The sequence below is a fragment of the Ornithorhynchus anatinus genome, chromosome X1 (assembly GCF_004115215.2).
Source record: "Ornithorhynchus anatinus isolate Pmale09 chromosome X1, mOrnAna1.pri.v4, whole genome shotgun sequence".
NCBI lineage: Eukaryota > Metazoa > Chordata > Mammalia > Monotremata > Ornithorhynchidae > Ornithorhynchus > Ornithorhynchus anatinus.
This window is the reverse complement of record NC_041749.1, coordinates 114,927,531-114,944,154: the sequence shown is the minus strand read 5'-3', so window position 1 is coordinate 114,944,154 and position 16,624 is coordinate 114,927,531. Positions and strand designations below refer to the sequence as shown.

The window sequence follows — 16,624 nt, the reverse complement described above, 5'->3', positions numbered from 1 at the left end:
GCGCTTAACAAATACCATAATTATTATTATTATTATGTGGTTTCTTTTCATTAGCCAGGTGGCATGCTAGCTTCATTTCCTCTTTCCTTTCATAGGGCATTGTGTCAAGTAGAGTAGAGGGCAAACAGTCTGTGTTAAATCCTGAGCTCCCATTATAACTATATTAATGCTCACAGTGTGGAGGCAAGGAGGATTTGAGTGTTCTTTTGTTTTGTTTCTCCCCCCCCCCCCCCCGCCCACCATTGATGGGGCTGAAATAACCCTCCCAAGTAGACATTTCAAACCCAACAGCTGAGGAGTTTGCCAAATTACATTTTCTGGCCTCCCCCTCCTTACTCCATCTTGAGTTAATAGGGTTGATTTGGAAACCAACATAATTAGTGTGGGCTCACCGTTCTTTTTCCTGGGTTCAGGCAAAGTCAGAGGTAATGGTGCTAAACTCTAAACCCAACTGGTGTGCTGAGAGTCATCTGGATCAGTGAAAACCCAACTCTGAATAAATGCATCCAGTTTTGTCTAAATGAGACTTGAGGAGGCGAACTCAAAGCGCATCTGTTGACTCAAAATGGTGGCCCAGTTTCTCATTCCATCCCTGCAGTGATTCCCATTCTTCCCCTTTCCCTTTTTGCAAGGTTTCTCTAGGCTTAAAGATAAGGGAAAACTTGCCATAGGGCCACATCAGATTCCTTCAAAGCTCTGGAGTTGCCATTAACCAAGCTACCCAGAAGCTCCCTTATATGAATATGTTTCCTCAGGTAGAAACACCTTACCCCGCCGCCCCCATAATCCTGAATCCTCATTGTTTGTGGAGCATAACCTAATCCCCAACCCCCGGATGATCTGAGTAAGCTGATTTCAGCCCATTTCTAGGCCAGTTTGATCCCCTTCCCCTCCCCTTCCCAAACACCCACTTGAGCAGGTTAACTTTTCTTCATGTTCGGCGGTCAGTGGCCCAGACAAGGTCAGATTTCACTCGGACGATCCCCACCAGCAGTCCTTGCCAATGTCAATTGTGCTTTACATGTTTGCAGTGGCCCCACCCCCCACCCCTTTTTGGTGGCTCCCCCGGCCACCTCCTTTAGGCTGAAAAAGTATTAGAATGGGATCTCTCAGAAGCCGTACTCCACCCCTCCATAAGCTCTTCGGGGAGGCCCTGCCTCATGGTTATTCTATCGTCCCCGCAGAGCAAGAGACCTAAACCCAGACACTGTTCTCGTTCCACTCCACCGCGCTCAACAAAGGGATATCGGGAACAACGTTTTGCCAGCTCCGACTGTTCCCTGCTCTAATGATTTAAGCTTAAAAGTCAACAGTCCAGCTCTGTTTCATGTTCCAGTTGGAGGGTGGATATTCAGGAATTAAAGTAGCTGGTTCCAGCTCTTGATGCGCTCGGCCACAGCAGGGGCCTTGAACGCCTGCGTTTAGGAGTCGTTAAGACGCTGGAGGAGAATGGCGAAGTCACTAGGAACCTATTAAGATGCTCTTCACAGCACTTGATATCCCAGTTGACGGATCTTGCTATTATAAGACTTCATAATTAATGGAGCATCACTGGCATCATCCTGGTTTCACACTGAAAATGGAGGCAGCCCCAGGAAAACCACTTCTCTTCCCTCCCCCTAGCTCTTTTGTTGGGGGGAAACAAATGCCATTTATTTGAGGGCCGGGTTATTGGGGGTGGGGTTTCTCTTTTACCATTTTGAAGCATGCGGATTGATTGGGATGCAGAGAACTCCATCTCCCCAAGGGCTGGGACAGGGATTAGAAAAAGAGCTGATTCTGACACCTGAGGTGAATGGAATGGGGAGAAAAAAATCCCATATTAAGGGTATCATAAGAGTATCTTGTGGTCTAAGGTGCCCTCTCCAGAAGTTAAAAGGGGCAAGGTTTCACAGGTCTCCTTCTTGGATAGGTGGAAGGCTGGGAAACACATCTGAACTGAGGATCTTGGGTTACATCGTCTTCTCCTTTTGTTCCATTTATTTACTAGAATCGTTATAGCCCTCAAATGAACCCTCTAGAAATCTGTCCAGCTTCTCTGAGATTTTGCCCTATTCACATATACCTCTCATTGGGTTTGTGAAGCATCAGATATTTGACTGCGTTGTGCGACTTGCCGTTTTGCTCTCACTTCATTGACTTCCTGATATTTGGGCAGCCACCATCTGGTATCTGGTGGAAGACAAGAAATAGAAAGCCATCCTTTCTATTTGAAAGGATGTGGGCCCACCCACTGTCGCCTTGCAGATAGCCATCTCCCTGCTCTCCTCGGGCAAGTAACAGTCGTGCCAAGGTTTTGTTGATTTTTGCCTACTCAGGTTTTCCTCTAGGAGAGGGCAGGTCAGGAAGTGATTTTTTTTCAAGGCAGGTAAAAATTTGTGTGTACAAGGATATCTAAAACAGACATAGAACAAATAGTGGCCTGCGAAACAACCCTTCAGACTTCTGTCAGTCAGTACCAGCGACCCTCAACCCTGAATTAACCCGATGATCTTCTTCCTCCACTTGTGCTGCTGAGCGCTCTTGGTGGAAATCCTGGGACCGGGCCCATTTCTGCCACTTCACACTGACCCTCACTTCTTATGCCTTCACCCTCTTCCTTTCAGCAACATTGGTTCTCCTTCTTCATCAACTCCCACGTCCAGTGCCCTTACCAACGATTCCAGGCCTTTAGCCCCTTCCTGTAGGCCCCAGCACTCACACCAACCCACTCTCTTGCCCCTGATGACTGCCAGCTACTTTGTGGACAAAAGCATGTGCACGCACTCTTTTTTCTCTTCCCTGACTGACGGCTTTAACCGCTCGCTGTCTGGTGGGATCTTCCTCTCTACTTCAGATATGCTTCTGTCTTCCCCATAGTACAAAAGATCTTTCTGGACTCCCTGCATCCTCCTGCTGTCACTCTGTCTCCCTGCTCCCATTCCTGGCCAGGTTCAAACAGGTTTTCTTAATTTTTAATTGTATTTAAGCACTTATTATGTGTGAAGCACTGTTCTAAGTGCTGGGGTAGATAGATTATATGCAGACTCAACACAGTCCCTGTCCTACCTGGGCCTCATACTCTGAGGAGGAAGAACAGGTACTGAAACCCTATTTTACAGTTGAGGAGACGGAGACGAAGAGAAGTGACTTGCCCGGCTTCATCCGGCGGGCAAGGGGCAGAGCTGGGATTAGAACCCAGATCCTCTAACTCCCAGGCCTGTGCCTACTTTCCACTAGGCCACACTGGTTCCCTTACCCTCTTCAGTTTGGTTTCTGCCCTCTTCACTAAGACCACTCTCTTCACTATCACCATAAAGCAGAAACTCCTGACTTTAAAGAAACTCACTCAGCTCTCTCCCTACTTATCGACTCTCTCTTCTCCCACTAAACTCTAGTTTGTACACTCTATACCTCCCAAGCCAGTCTTCTCACCCCTGCTTCGTTATTGACTCTCCCCTCCGATCCCTTGCTCACACCTTTCCTTCCACCTGGAACCCCCTCCCCCTTTAAGTCAGCTAGATGCCACTATACCATCTTCAGAGCCCTCTGAAATCCCACCTTCCCCATTTAGTTTTTCTTCATCTTTAGGTCATATGCTCCCAACTATTACCTCGGCATTTTTGCGCCAGCCACCTCCACACTTAGTGCGCTCAACTCCACATCGACTTCCGTTTTGTACTGTTTAAACACTTACTCATCTACATCTCCATATTTCCATTCCCTTTTTCCTCTTACCTGTCGTTATTTGGTGTCCATCTCTCTCCTACTAGATTATTAGCTCCTCCAGGGCAGGGGTTGTGTCTTCTAACTAATGTACTCTCCTAGCAGTAGATGCTCAATAAATACCGCTGCTCAGTCGATTAACTGGGGAGGGAAGCCGCCACACTGCCTACCCCACGCTCCACTGTCCTCCACCTTCGCCTCCCCTCAGCTCCTTCCTGCCCACTCATCAAAACATCTAGCAGCCCAGCTGGGTTACTGTCAGCCCTGTTGCCCTCAGGTGACAGGTGGAGATTCATCGTTGTGCAGGCAATCTATTTGTTGCCAGACCTCAGACCTAGAACCTTCCACATCCTTCCAGTCTCTCCCTGCACCTCCCCCTTCCAACTTCAGGCCCTTTCTCCCTGCCGCCTTTCCCCCAAATGGGTACCAAGGTTAATCTTCTTCCTAACTTCAGCCCTGACTCTGGAATTCGGGCAACTTGTGAGATGGTGACTGCCACAGGGCTTCACGTAAATAGTTGCAGGACCTAAATAGGTTGGTGCATTTTTCCTACTGCTAATCAGAAAGTAAGGACTACTTGCCTTGTTAACTTCCCCAGCTTTGGTGACGCTTTCTTTCTCTTGCTGTCGTTCTCGAGCCTGTGCCGGCATATGTAAAGCGTTTGGTTCCTAACGCTGCATCTTTCTAAAACCCTGGGCTGGCTTTAAAGATAATGGCCCGATAGCTTTGAAAAGAGGGCCCAGATCCCCGAGGATCTTTGTGAAAAGGTGAACCCGTTCGCTTAACCCGCTTTCAGATAGGTTTTTCCTTTCTCGTTTTTGACTGTGTTCATTTTCAAGTGGCCTGGAATGAGGCGTGGTTATTATACAGCACAGATGTCACAGTTACTGCATCTCCAAATTGAACAAAGTGCTTCCATCCTAAACAGAGCTTACCAGTAAATGCCAAATTAAATGCCAGCTCCTTTGAGAGAGAGAGTGTGAGCTCTCCCTTGAAGGGAGCAAATGGAAGTTTTATGCTCAAGAGGTGGTAGGTTCAAACAAACAAAAGGAAAAATTTTCACACCCAGCAGGAAGTAAGCATGTGGAATTTGTTACTGTGGAAGGTTGTGCAGGCAGAAAACATCAGTAGGCTCAAGCGGGTTTGAGATACATTCATGAGTAAGCGGTTTCTAGAGAGAAAGTTAGGGATGTAAAGGGGCTAAATAACTCATTCTAACCTTAGGGGTTTGGATCCGGGAGGGCAGTTGTCACGTAGCTCCTCCGGCCATCCCATTGCCTTGGCGATGGTGCTGGGGCAGAGGGCCGTTGGTCTGAACTCCTGATGGGGGTGATTATTGCAGTCTTAAACGTCCAGAGGTAGAAATTAAGTCACCAAAGAAAACAACATCCAACGATGTTCTTTCAGCTGAGGGAGGTTTCCGAGGACTCTCACTTTCCTCCTTCACTCTTTCCCCAACTCCGCGGATCCTTTCCCCTTCCCTCTCCTTCCCCCCCCCCCCGCTGTAAGCTTCTGGTGCAAGGGATCTGGGTCGGTCAGAGTGGGTGGGTGGGAGAGAACAGAGGGAGAACATTTTGGTTGAGATGACGGATTTAAACGGCTCTGATCTCGGGATGAGCTTTCGCTGCCTTGAAGATAAAACTGACACCTTTTTGAATGTCTCAATGTTTGCTGTATAGTTCAGGATCTCAAAGGGCTCGGTTATGAGAAAGGGAAGCCTGTCGGCCTGGTGGGAGTAACAGAACTCTCTGATGCTCAAAAGAAACAGCTGAAAGAGCAGCAGGAGGTAAGGCTGGGAAACAAGTACTCGCGTTATTTCTTCCTCCTCCCTTCCCAACGTGGGGTTGGTGGTGGGCAGAACCAGGTTTGGAATCAGGTTGGACTTAGAGAGTCCCAGGTGAGGAATTTGGGGGAGGGAAGGAGGAAGGGGGTAGGCAAATCTCCGTTCGCCTTTCCACAGTCATTTCCTTGACGGACTGCAGTTCCCGGGGAGCACCTCAGTTGGAAGCTAAGAATTGAAGCTGGCCCCCTGGGGATGGCAGCTTCTCTGTACCAATTTCCCTGCCTTTACTGTGGAATTTTTAGCATTGACTTTTTTTCCTGTAAGGCCTTCACATCAGTTGTCTCGATTCTTCTGACGGTCTTGGGAGAGGTAGGGTGGGGCAGGGGTCATCCTTCCTATCCTTCAGGCCAGGAAAGCGAGAGCCGGTGAGGTAAGGGACTCGCCCAGGGTCCCACAGCCGGTGCTCAAACCTGGCTCTTTTGCCTCTCGGGCCCTTTTTCGCCTGGACCCCCGGTGGAGCCAACTGCCTCCCTCTGCCTTCCAGATGCAGCAGATGTACGACATGATAATGAAGCACAAGCGGGCCATGCAAGACATGCAGCTCATGTGGGAGAAGGCGATCCAGCAACACCAGCACGACTACGACAGCGACGAGGAGGTGGACAACGAGCTGGGGACGTGGGAGCATCAACTCCGGCGCATGGAGATGGACAAGACGCGAGGTCAGTCTGGGTCAGGCGGCGGCGGTCGTCAGCCCTTACTGTTTCGGGGGAGCTACCCCGGATCAGAACATTGGGGAACCCCGGCTGAGAAAGGGTTTCCCCAGGGAAACGATTGGGACTGTGGTAGCCTCAGAACTGGGCTGAGCAGGTGCCTCAAGGGGGCTTCTCCCGGTTGGGTCCTTACGCCTTCTTTCCGTGCCCCTGGACAGAGTGGGCCGAGCAGCTGACGAAAATGGGCCGAGGGAAGCACTTCATTGGCGATTTCCTGCCCCCCGATGAGCTGGAAAAGTTCATGGAGACTTTCAAGGCATTAAAGGTAACGGGGCTAAGTAGAGGATCTGACTCGTGAAACCTTCTGCAGGAAGCTGAGCTCCGGTCGAGACCGTCTATACATCTCACCTGAGCTTCATTCCCAGCCAGGCTTGGATGGCTCCCGGTTCCATCAGCTGGGCCAGAGAAGGGCTCGGCCCTATTATCATTTGGGAAAAGAGCCAGTGCCCCCAGTCGTGCTGGGGCAGAGGACTCTCAAAGAACAAATTCAGGTCTTTTAAAAGAGTGTCAGACAGTCGTTATTTATTGAGTGCCTACTGGGTGCAGAGCACTCTACTAAGCACTTGGGAGAGTACAGTATAACATATAACAGACACATTCTCTGCCCACCATTACCCTATTTATTTTGTTAATGAAATGTACATCGCCTTGATTCTATTTAATTGCCATTGTTTTTACGAGATGTTCTTCCCCTCGACTCTATTTATTGCCATTGTTCTTGTCTGTCCGTCTCCCCCGATTAGACTGTAAGCCCGTCAAACGGCAGGGACTGTCTCTATCTGTTGCCGACTTGTTCATTCCAAGCGCTTAGTACAGTGCTCTGCACATAGTAAGCGCTCAATAAATACTATTGAATGAATGAATGAACAAGCTTTCGATTCATTCATTCAGTCGTATTTGAGCGCTTATCACGTGCAGAGCACTGTACTAAGCGCCTGGGAGAGTATAATACAACAATAAACAGACACATTCCCTGCCCGCGATGAGCTTACAGTCTGGGGTCGGGGAGACGGACATTAAATAAATAAATTACAGATAGGTACATAAGTGCCATGGGGCTGGGATGGGGGAAGAACAATGGGAGCAAGTCAGGGCGACGCCAAAGGGAGAAGGGGAGAGGTGGGGTTTAGTCGGGGAAGCCCTCCTGGAGGAGATGTGTCTTCAATAAGGCTTTGAAGAGGGGGGAGGCTAATTGTCAGATATGAAGAGAGAGGGCGTTTCAGGCCAGAGGCAGGATGTGGGCGAGAGGTCAGCGGCAAGATAGATAAGAGATCGAGGTATAGTGAGGTTAGCATTAGAGGAGCAAAGTGTGCAGGCTGGGTTGTAGTAGGAGAGTAGCTGGGCGAAGTAGGAGGAGGCTAGGTGACAGCTTCAAAGCCGATGATAAGGAGTTTCTGTTTGATGCAGAGGTGGATGGGCAACCACTGGAGGTTTTCCGGAGTGGGGAGATATGGCCTGAACGTTTTAGTAGAAAAACGATCTGGACAGCAGCAGCATACTCATGATCATGACTATGGAGTGGAGTGGGGAGAGAGAGTTTGCGGGGAGGTCAGCAAGGAGGCCGGTACAATAATCAAGGTGGGATAGGGTAAGGGCTTGGACTAATGTGGTGGGAGTTTGGAGCGGATGGAGGGAGAGTGACTCTCAAAGACTTGCTGCATCAAAAATACCTTTTGATCCTGAGTCCCCAGCTGGGCTGATACTTGGGAGAAGAACAGTCGTTGTGGCGGTATTTGTTAAGTACTTAAAATGAACTAAGCGATGGGGTCTTGTCTCATGCTGCCGAGTCATCTCTGATCCAAAGCGACCCCATGGGCACATCTCTCCCAGAACGCCCCAGCTCCATCTGCAGTCGTTCTGGTAGTGTGTCCATAGAATTTCCTTGGTAAAAATCTGGAAGCGGTCTACCGCCGCCTCCTTCTGCACAGTAAACTTGTCTCCACCCTTGACTCTCACGCTGCTGCTGCTGCTGCCCAGCACGGGTGAGTTTTGACTTGCAGCAGATTGCCTTCCACTTGCTAGCCACTGGCCAAGCTAGGGATGGAATGGATCTGCCTCTGCTTGACTCCCCCCCCCCCCCCCCCCCCCCCCGTAGAGTACTGGAAACCGGTAGAGTACTGGAAACTCTAGGTGTGACTCTGAGAGGGGTAGGTATAAGATAATCAGGTCGGAGTCTTAAATTGGAGGAGAAGGCAAGGGGCATTTTAGCTCGGTTTCTGCCCATCCTCGGTAATAATAATAATGGTATTTAAGCGCTTACTATTTGCCAGACACTATACTAAGCGCTGGGGTAGATATAAGTAAATCGAGTTGGACACAGTCCCTGTCCCATGTGGGGCTCACAGTCTCAATCCCCATTTTACGGATGAAGTAACTGAGGCCCAGAGAAGCGAAATGACTTGCCTAAGGTCACACAGCAGGGTGGCAGAGCCGGGATTAGAACTCATGATCTTCTGACTTCCAGGCCTGTGCTCTATCCACTATGCCATCCTGCTTCCCGAGGACCCGCTATAGGGAGTAGATGGGCAGTCAGTGTGAGTTTATCCCACCCTAGTGGAATCAGGACTGAGGAATTATCGCCAATTAGATTTCTGAGTCCCACCACCCGCCTAGGTGATGAACACCCAGCCATCCCCTGTCCCTCATTAGCTCCCGGATTCTGGAGAGGAGGCTTTTTCCAAGGTCTCAGCGGCCATCCAGCGCTGGGCGGGGTTTTCCTAGACCTTTGTGGCCCCGGAATGGTCCCTGCAGGGAGTTGCAACGTGTTGCAGCTGCGGTCACAGGAGCGCAAGTCTCTAGGGATGCTCAAAGGGGAAACAAGGAGAGCAAGTCAGCTGTCACTCCCAGGTGGTGTCTTCTGAAAGGAGGCAAAACTGGGGGAATGGTGTTACCCCAGCCGCTGTGGTACCTCTGTTCCTGTCTAGTCAGTCAGTTCGTCGTATTTATTGAGCATTTACTGTGTGCAGAACACCGTACTAAGCGCTTGGGAGAGTACAGTGTAACACGTATTCCCCGACCACAATGAGGGGGAGACCGACATTAATATAAATAAATCAGAGATATGTATATAAGCGCTGTGGGGTCCCTAAGCACTTATGTACATATCTGTAATTTTATTTATCCCTTTGCTTGTCCCCCGGCCCAGCCCCAGAGCACTTATGTACATACCTGTAATTTTATTTATTCGTATTGCTGTCTGTTTCCCCCACTCTAGACTGCGAGCTCGTCGTGGGCAGAGAATGTCACTGTTCATTGTAGTATTGTACTTTCCCTAGCGCTTAGTATAGTGCTCTGCACACAGCGCTCAGTAAATACAATTGAATGAATGAATGGTGCGCAGGGGGATGAATAAAAGGAGCAAGTCAGGGCAACACAGAAGGGAATGGCAGAATTCTCTATCATTCCTCCTGTCTGTCGTTTATTTGTAGTGTCTGTCGATCCCCATCCAGCTAGACTGTATACTCCTGGAGGGCAGGGGTCGTGTCTTCTGCCTTTATTGTGTGCTTCCCAAGCTCTCAGTGCTCTGCAACACAGAAAAAGGGCTCAGTAGATATTATCGCTGAGGAGGAGGGTGGTGACCCCAGGTAACTGATGACCCCTCTCACACACACCCTCCCCCCCCACACACAGGAAGGCCGTGAGCCAGATTACTCGGAGTACAAAGAATTCAAGCTGACGGTGGAAAACATTGGCTACCAGATGTTGGTGAAGATGGGCTGGAAGGAGGGCGATGGCCTTGGTTCGGACGGGCAAGGCATCAAAAACCCGGTCAACAAGTAAGGAAACGGCTCTGGCCTGCCCCTCCCGGTGTTTATCCCTCTCACTCTCTCTCTCCGTTGGGCCTAAGCTGCTTTTTTCCATCACCCCCTTCCTCCTCTCCCCAGTCCCCGAACCGTGTTTTGTAAGGAGCAGAAGTGACTCCCTTCACATTTGCAATACGAACAGAGGGGGAGGAAGGGAACGATCCAGTGCCAAGCAGCGTGTTTGTCCAAGTGCAGTGGGGTTGATCTCAGACCCGAATTCCCACTTGCCCCTTCCCCCCCGGCCCCCGGCTTCTCTGGATTCCGCTTGCGCGGCACATCGTCTCTGCAGCGGGGGCCGCTGCCGAACCCTGCCGAGAAAGCTGTCGCCTCCAGGTGGTGCTGCCGGAGCTGCTTTGGGGAGCCCTCTCCCTCCCTTTCCCAGGCCGCCGAGCTCTCCCGGGGAGTCTCCCTGCCTGCCTCACACCCCCCCACCCTCCCCAGTCCGGCCCTCTGACCCCTAGACCCCTGTCGGGTGGGTGCTGGCAGCGGGGTTCTGACCTGTCATTTGCTGCGGAGCGGGACTCGTGAACAGTGCAGCCATGGGGAGCCCCCCAAAGTGGAAGCCGGCCCCGGGGGCGCCCCAACTCCCCGAGACAGAGCAAGGGAACGGACCAACCCTTCTCTCCCTCCCGTTCTGGGGCGCCGTTCGGGCCCGAGCCGGGCTCCTAAGGAGGATCGCGGGCTCGTCTGCCCTATCTCATCCTGCCCGTGGGGTTCCCACCAGGGGCACCACCGCCGTGGACGGGGCCGGATTTGGGATCGACCGACCGGCCGAGCTCTGCAAGGAAGACGACGAGTACGAGGCGTTCCGGAAAAGGATGATGCTGGCCTACAGGTTCCGGCCTAACCCCTTGGTACGGTGACCCAGGAAGGGGGGAGTCAGCCTACCCCCGTCCTTCTTCCAGCACGTGCTTCATCTTCCACGTCACGGGCAGCCCAGAGCTGTGTACATCCCCTCCTGCCGGGAGATTTTCTTTTTGATTCTGTTTTTGTTTAGAGATTGGATTGAGCAGCCAAGCTCCAATTACTCAAAATAGACGGGCAGCTTGCCTCACTGTTATTTTAATACAAAAACACTCCCATTAGGTTTGAACCTGAACATGCCAAGTAGAAATGCCGTACACAAAGAGAACCAGCGTGTTTGATTTTTAAATGTGTTTTTAGAGAAACCGAAGCCCACCCTGCTGCTTTTTCCCACAGTGCTTCTGTGCTTCTCTCTCAGTGTTTTCGAGTGTGATTTTTCAAGGAGGCAGAAGCAGATTTCAGTACCCCCTCCCAAAAAGGAAGTCTTTTTTGTCATTTTTTATGATTAATTGATAAAAAGTGGCACCGGGTAACTGATTTGATTAGACCCATCAACTTGACACCTTTTTTTTCCTCTCTTTTTCTCTCCTGCAGAACAATCCAAGACGACCTTACTACTGAGTGATTTCAGAAAAAGTATTTTCAGTACAATTTTAATTTTACTGTGAAATGTAACAAAATTGCTTTATTTCTCTTCCTCCTCCTCTGCCTCCCCGCCCCCACCTCCTCCACCCCAACTCCTTTTTTGTCTCCCCCCTCGGTTGATGCAAATACTATAAAAGGTATTAAAATTACAATACTGTCCTTCACCTAGAGTGGCGTCGTATACCCAGAAGAAGTCGAGGCACTCACACAGCACAGTTCCATGACAACGGCACTTTGACGAAGGCTACGATGGTGGTAGGGATAGAGGGTATGGTTGGAGTGGAAGTTGCTTTCTAAAGCACCTTTGCAACACAAAGAGGAGCACCGAAAGAAATCACGAGTATCTCCCATTCTTCCCATTTCCTCTGCTTCCCAATTGGGAGTAGATCCCCAGTGAAACACTGGGGCCTAGCGGGAAGAGCACGGACTTGGGAGTCAGAGGACCTGGGGGTCAAAGCCCGGCTCTGCCGCTTGTCTGCTGTGTGATCTTGGGCAGGTCACTTCACTTCTGGGCCTCAGTTACCTCATTTCTAAAATGGGGACTACATCCTGCGCCCTCCTACTTAGACTGTGAGCCTCTTGTGGCACAGGGCCTGTATCCAACCTGATTATCTTATCTATCCCAGCGCTTGGGACAGTGTCTGGTGCATAGTAAGTGCTTAACAAGTACCATTAAAAAAAAATGCCACATTAAACTCTGGTATTTAAGTGCCAAGCACTCTACTAAACTTGGCGGTAGGTACAAGACAGAGCAGACCCGGTTCCTATTCCACAGGGGGCTAATAGTGAGTTGTATTTATTGAGCGCTCACTGTGTGCAGATCACTATGCTAAGCGTTTGGAAGAGTACAGTATAACACGCATTCCCTGCCCACTAATAGTCCGAGTATGTGGGAGGATAGGGTTTGATCCCCATTTTACAGATGGAAACCGGGACACCAAGAAGTGAAGTGATTTGTCCAAGGTTACATAGCAGGCAGATGGCGGAGCTGGGAAAAAAACCCAGCCCAGGCCGACTCTGAGGCCCAGGCTCTTTCCATTTAGGCCATACTGATAATGGCCAAGCAAACGCCTCCTTGAGCTTTAAATCCTCTGTAAATCTATAAATCTCAAAGCCCATGTGCCTCTTTGCCTTTTCTCTGGTTTGATCGGGACACTGATGCTCCCCGGGAGATGTCGTCAATAGAATAGCTAGAGTACCTAGTAAGAGTCCCTTGTCTGTTTCCTTCCCTCCCCTTCTCCTCCCACAACGGAATCTTGTCCCTTAGTGAGCGATTTACTTTCATTAGCCTTTTCTAACAATTGAGGAGGGTCAGTGACTTTGGCTTTCCATTTACATTAAGACGAAAACATCCATGACTGGAGCGGAGCTGAGAGGAGGGGAGAAAGATGGAGATGAGAGCCAGTAGCGTGCATTCATCAATCAGTGGCATTTATTGAGTGCTTGCTGTGTGCAGAGCACTGTCCTAAGCACATGGGAGAGTACAATATAGCAGAGTGAGTAGACACGTTCCCTGCCCACCGTGTCCCCTCCACAAACGCACACACGGGTGACAGGTGCACCAATTACCACCCATGCTCCAGAGAACACTAGGCAGTGCAGCTAATCAGCGCCTGGACTATAATCGTGAAGCATTGGGCAATAAAGGAGGAAATTTGGCAGGGAGCAGAGACGGGGCTAGGCACCTGCCTGAACTATTAAGATCTTGGTGCCACTCGGGCTCCACGAGGAGCCGATCTGTTCAATCCCACAGCCCTTCCTGCACCCGAAACCATGCGGGGCAAAAGCCACTCTTCCGAGCACGTTTTCCCCGCCCGAGTCCATGCTGGGAGCCTGGACTTTGGCTAGGACAACGGAGGGCTGCCTTCCCAGCTCGGGCCTGGCCCCGAAGAAAAGGCTCCAGCAAAATTTGACTGTCGTCGGTTAGAAAGGAGGCTTTAAAAGGATTGACTCCTGTGCCGCCGACTTGTAGGGGCCTAAGTCTAAGGGGGATTTTAGGGTGGTCGGAGTTCCTTGCACGATGTCTTGTTGGTGAGCAGGAAGTGCCAAACTAATGGTAATGATGATGGTGTTTGTGAAGCGCTAACTATGCGCCAAGCACTGTTCTAAGCCCTGGGGTAGATACCAGGTGATCAGGTTGTCCCACGTGGGGCTCGGTCTTAATCCCCATTTTACAGATGAGGTAACTGAGGCACAGAGAAGTTAGGTGACTTTCCCAAAGTCGCACAGCTGACAAATGGCAGAGCCAGGACTAGAACCCATGACCTCTGACTCCCGAGCCCGCGCTCTTTCCATTAAGCCACGCTTGTTAAGGACCTTATGTCATTGGTTGGGCTCCAGAGCAGAAGACTCTCCAAAGCCTCCAACTGCTGGGTGCTGCAAGCTTCCCTCCCAGGAGCCACCACCGTCCCACGTGGATTGGTTCTTTGTGGCGCAGTGGAAAGAGCACGGGCTTTGGAGTCAGGGCTCATGAGTTCGAATCCCAGCTCTGCCACTTGTCAGCTGTGTGACTGTGGGCAAGTCATTTAACTTCTCTGTGCCTCAGTTCCCTCATCTGTAAAATGGGGATTAAGACTGTGAGCCCCACGTGGGACAACCTGATTCCCCTGTGTTTACCCCAGCGCTTAGAACAGTGCTCTGCACATAGTAAGCGCTTAACAAATACCAACATTATTATTATTATTATCCTCAGAGAGTGGCCCCGGGGCAGATAGAGTGGCTCATCGCCGCAGCTAGGGAAGGTCAGCACCTGCCAGGAAGCAGAGGAAGCCGTGTGCCTGAGAGGAAATTTCTGGAGTTGGCCGTGGAGAACTCGCCAGAGGAGTTCGAACCTGGGACCCCCCGGGATCCGTTCCAAGCCGAGCCTCCCGGGGCTTAGCTTATCTAAGGGACAAAGGTTCCACCTCCTGGAAATGGAAGACAGAGGGCCCGCCTGGGCCATACCTGACTCCAGTCTCTCCATGTGGGAAGGGGAAGTGGAGAAGAGGTCGCGGGAGAATGGAACAGCTTTGCCAGCCTGATAGGGGGTCCAGGTTCGAGAAAACAGCTCAAGGTGTTGGAAAATTGCTTGTTGGCCTCAGAAGGATTTTTCACCCCCACCATCCAGGAAGAGAGAAGCGAATTCTATTCCCCTCATCCCTTTGGAGAGGAAGGAGCAGATGCTTGTGGATGCTGCTGGGCCAACTAAGAGTCCCAGTTGCTGGGAAGAATATGATTTTCCAGGGTTTCCTATCTGTCCGTTGGGTGGGGCGGGCTGGAGAAAATTCGAGGGGAAAAAAACCCCAGTAGAGTATGCTGTTGGGAAGTGGTAAAGGCACAAACAGGAACCTGGCCAGAACAGTTGTTTGTTCAGTCAATCACTGGTATTTATTGAGCACTTACTATGTGCAGGGCACTGTTCAAGCACTTGGGGGAGTACGGTACAAGAGAAATTAGCAAACACATTCCCTGCCCATAATAAGCCTACAGTCTAAGGGCAGGGACAGATGACCAGATGATGAAAAATCGATAAAGATACGTACATAAGTGATGTGGAGTTGGAGTGACTACCAAACGTCCAAAGGTCACAGATCTAAGTGCATAGACAATGCAGAAGGGAGAGGGAGCCAGGGAAAAGAGGGCTTAATCGGGGAGAAGATGTGACCTTGATTGTCCTTTGAAGGGAGAGAGAGTGGGGTGTCTGGTACATATGGATGGGAAGGGAGTTCCAGGCTAGGGGGAGGGAAGGGGTCGGCAGTGAGCTAGACAAGATCGGAGCATAGTGAGTAGGCTGGTGCCAAAGGAACAGAGTGCCGACTGGGCTGTAGTAGGAGATTTAGTGAGGTGAATTAGGATGGGGCGAGCTGATCTGAGTGCTTTAGTGTTGAATTGGGTTTATCATCAAAGTAGGTAGCCAGGTATTCTGTGGGAAAAGTAACATGCCCGGTGACAAGACCCGGATTCGAGGCTTGGTGCTGCCGCTGGCTGGTTGGGCAAGTCAGTCGACCTCTGTGTCAGTGCCCACATCTCTAAGATGGGGGAGAAGAAGCCTTTCCCCTCTTCGGGAGAACAAGTGAAATCATCGATGTGGATGATGTGCTTTGGAAAAAATGAGCTCTATATAAATTCTAGGCATGAATCTGACTCTCCCATCTGACACACTTCCCATGGAAAAGTGGAGTGGCCTAGTGGAGACACGGACCTGGGAGTCAGAGGACCTGGGTTCTAATTCCTACTCTGCCACTTCATCCAATCGTATTGAGTGCTTACTGTGCAGAGCACTGTACTAAGCGCTTGGGAAAGTACAACACAAGCAGAAACGGTGACATTCCCTGCTCACAACGAGCTTACAGTCTAAGGTGGGGAGACAGACATCAGTACAAATAAATACAATTACAGATATGAACATAAGTGCTGTGGGGCTGGGGGGAGGAAGAGCAAAGGGAGCAAGTCAGGGTGACAGAGAAGGAAGTGGGAGATGAGGAAAAGTGGGGTTTAGTCTGGAAAGGCCTTCTGGAGATGTGCCTTCAATAGGGCTTTAAAGTGGGGGAGAGTAATCTGTCGAATTTGAGGAGGGAGGGCATTCCAGGCCAGAGGCAGCACTTGTCTGCTGTGTGACCTTGGGCAAGTCACTCCACTCATTTGCAAAATGGGGATTCAATACCTGTTCTCCCTCCTACTTAGACTGCGAGTCCCGTGTGGGTCAGGGATTGTGTCCAACCTGATTAACTTGTATCTACTTCAGCTCTTAGAACAGTGTTTGATGCTTACTAAGTGCATAACAAATATAACCATCAGAGTTTGGTAAGGTTAGAGTCTATTGAGCAAACTGCCCCCTTTTCCAACTAAAGTCTTCAAATGGCAGATTGCTTAAGTTTATGCTGCCACTTCTCTCCCCAGTCTCCTCTTCACCCCCAATTTGCTTCTTCTGGGCTCTTTAATCCATGTTGAGGAGAAGAGAGTGAATACCCATAAAGCAATATCACACGCTCTTGATGGTGCACCATGTCCAAGGAAGAAATGCAACTCTGCCCAGTGCTTACTTTGTGCCGGGCACTGGCGTAGATACAAGATAATTGATTTGTAGAGTCCCTACCCCACATGGGGCTCAGAGTCTTAACCCCCATTTTATA

At 50.4% G+C, this 16,624-nt stretch overlaps 1 protein-coding gene across 1 annotated transcript in view; it reads left to right on the top strand.

The window, feature by feature from the left end:
- SUGP1 (SURP and G-patch domain containing 1) overlaps positions 1-11,489 on the top strand; it is a 33,575-nt gene extending 22,086 nt beyond the window's left edge. The window contains exons 9-14 of the mRNA XM_029050456.2: positions 5,385-5,491; positions 6,033-6,210; positions 6,420-6,526; positions 9,892-10,037; positions 10,789-10,918; positions 11,463-11,489. Of these exons, the coding sequence (XP_028906289.1) occupies positions 5,385-5,491; positions 6,033-6,210; positions 6,420-6,526; positions 9,892-10,037; positions 10,789-10,918; positions 11,463-11,489 (695 nt within the window). The remainder of the gene's footprint in view (positions 1-5,384; positions 5,492-6,032; positions 6,211-6,419; positions 6,527-9,891; positions 10,038-10,788; positions 10,919-11,462) is intronic.
- Positions 11,490-16,624: the final 5,135 nt, after the last annotated feature.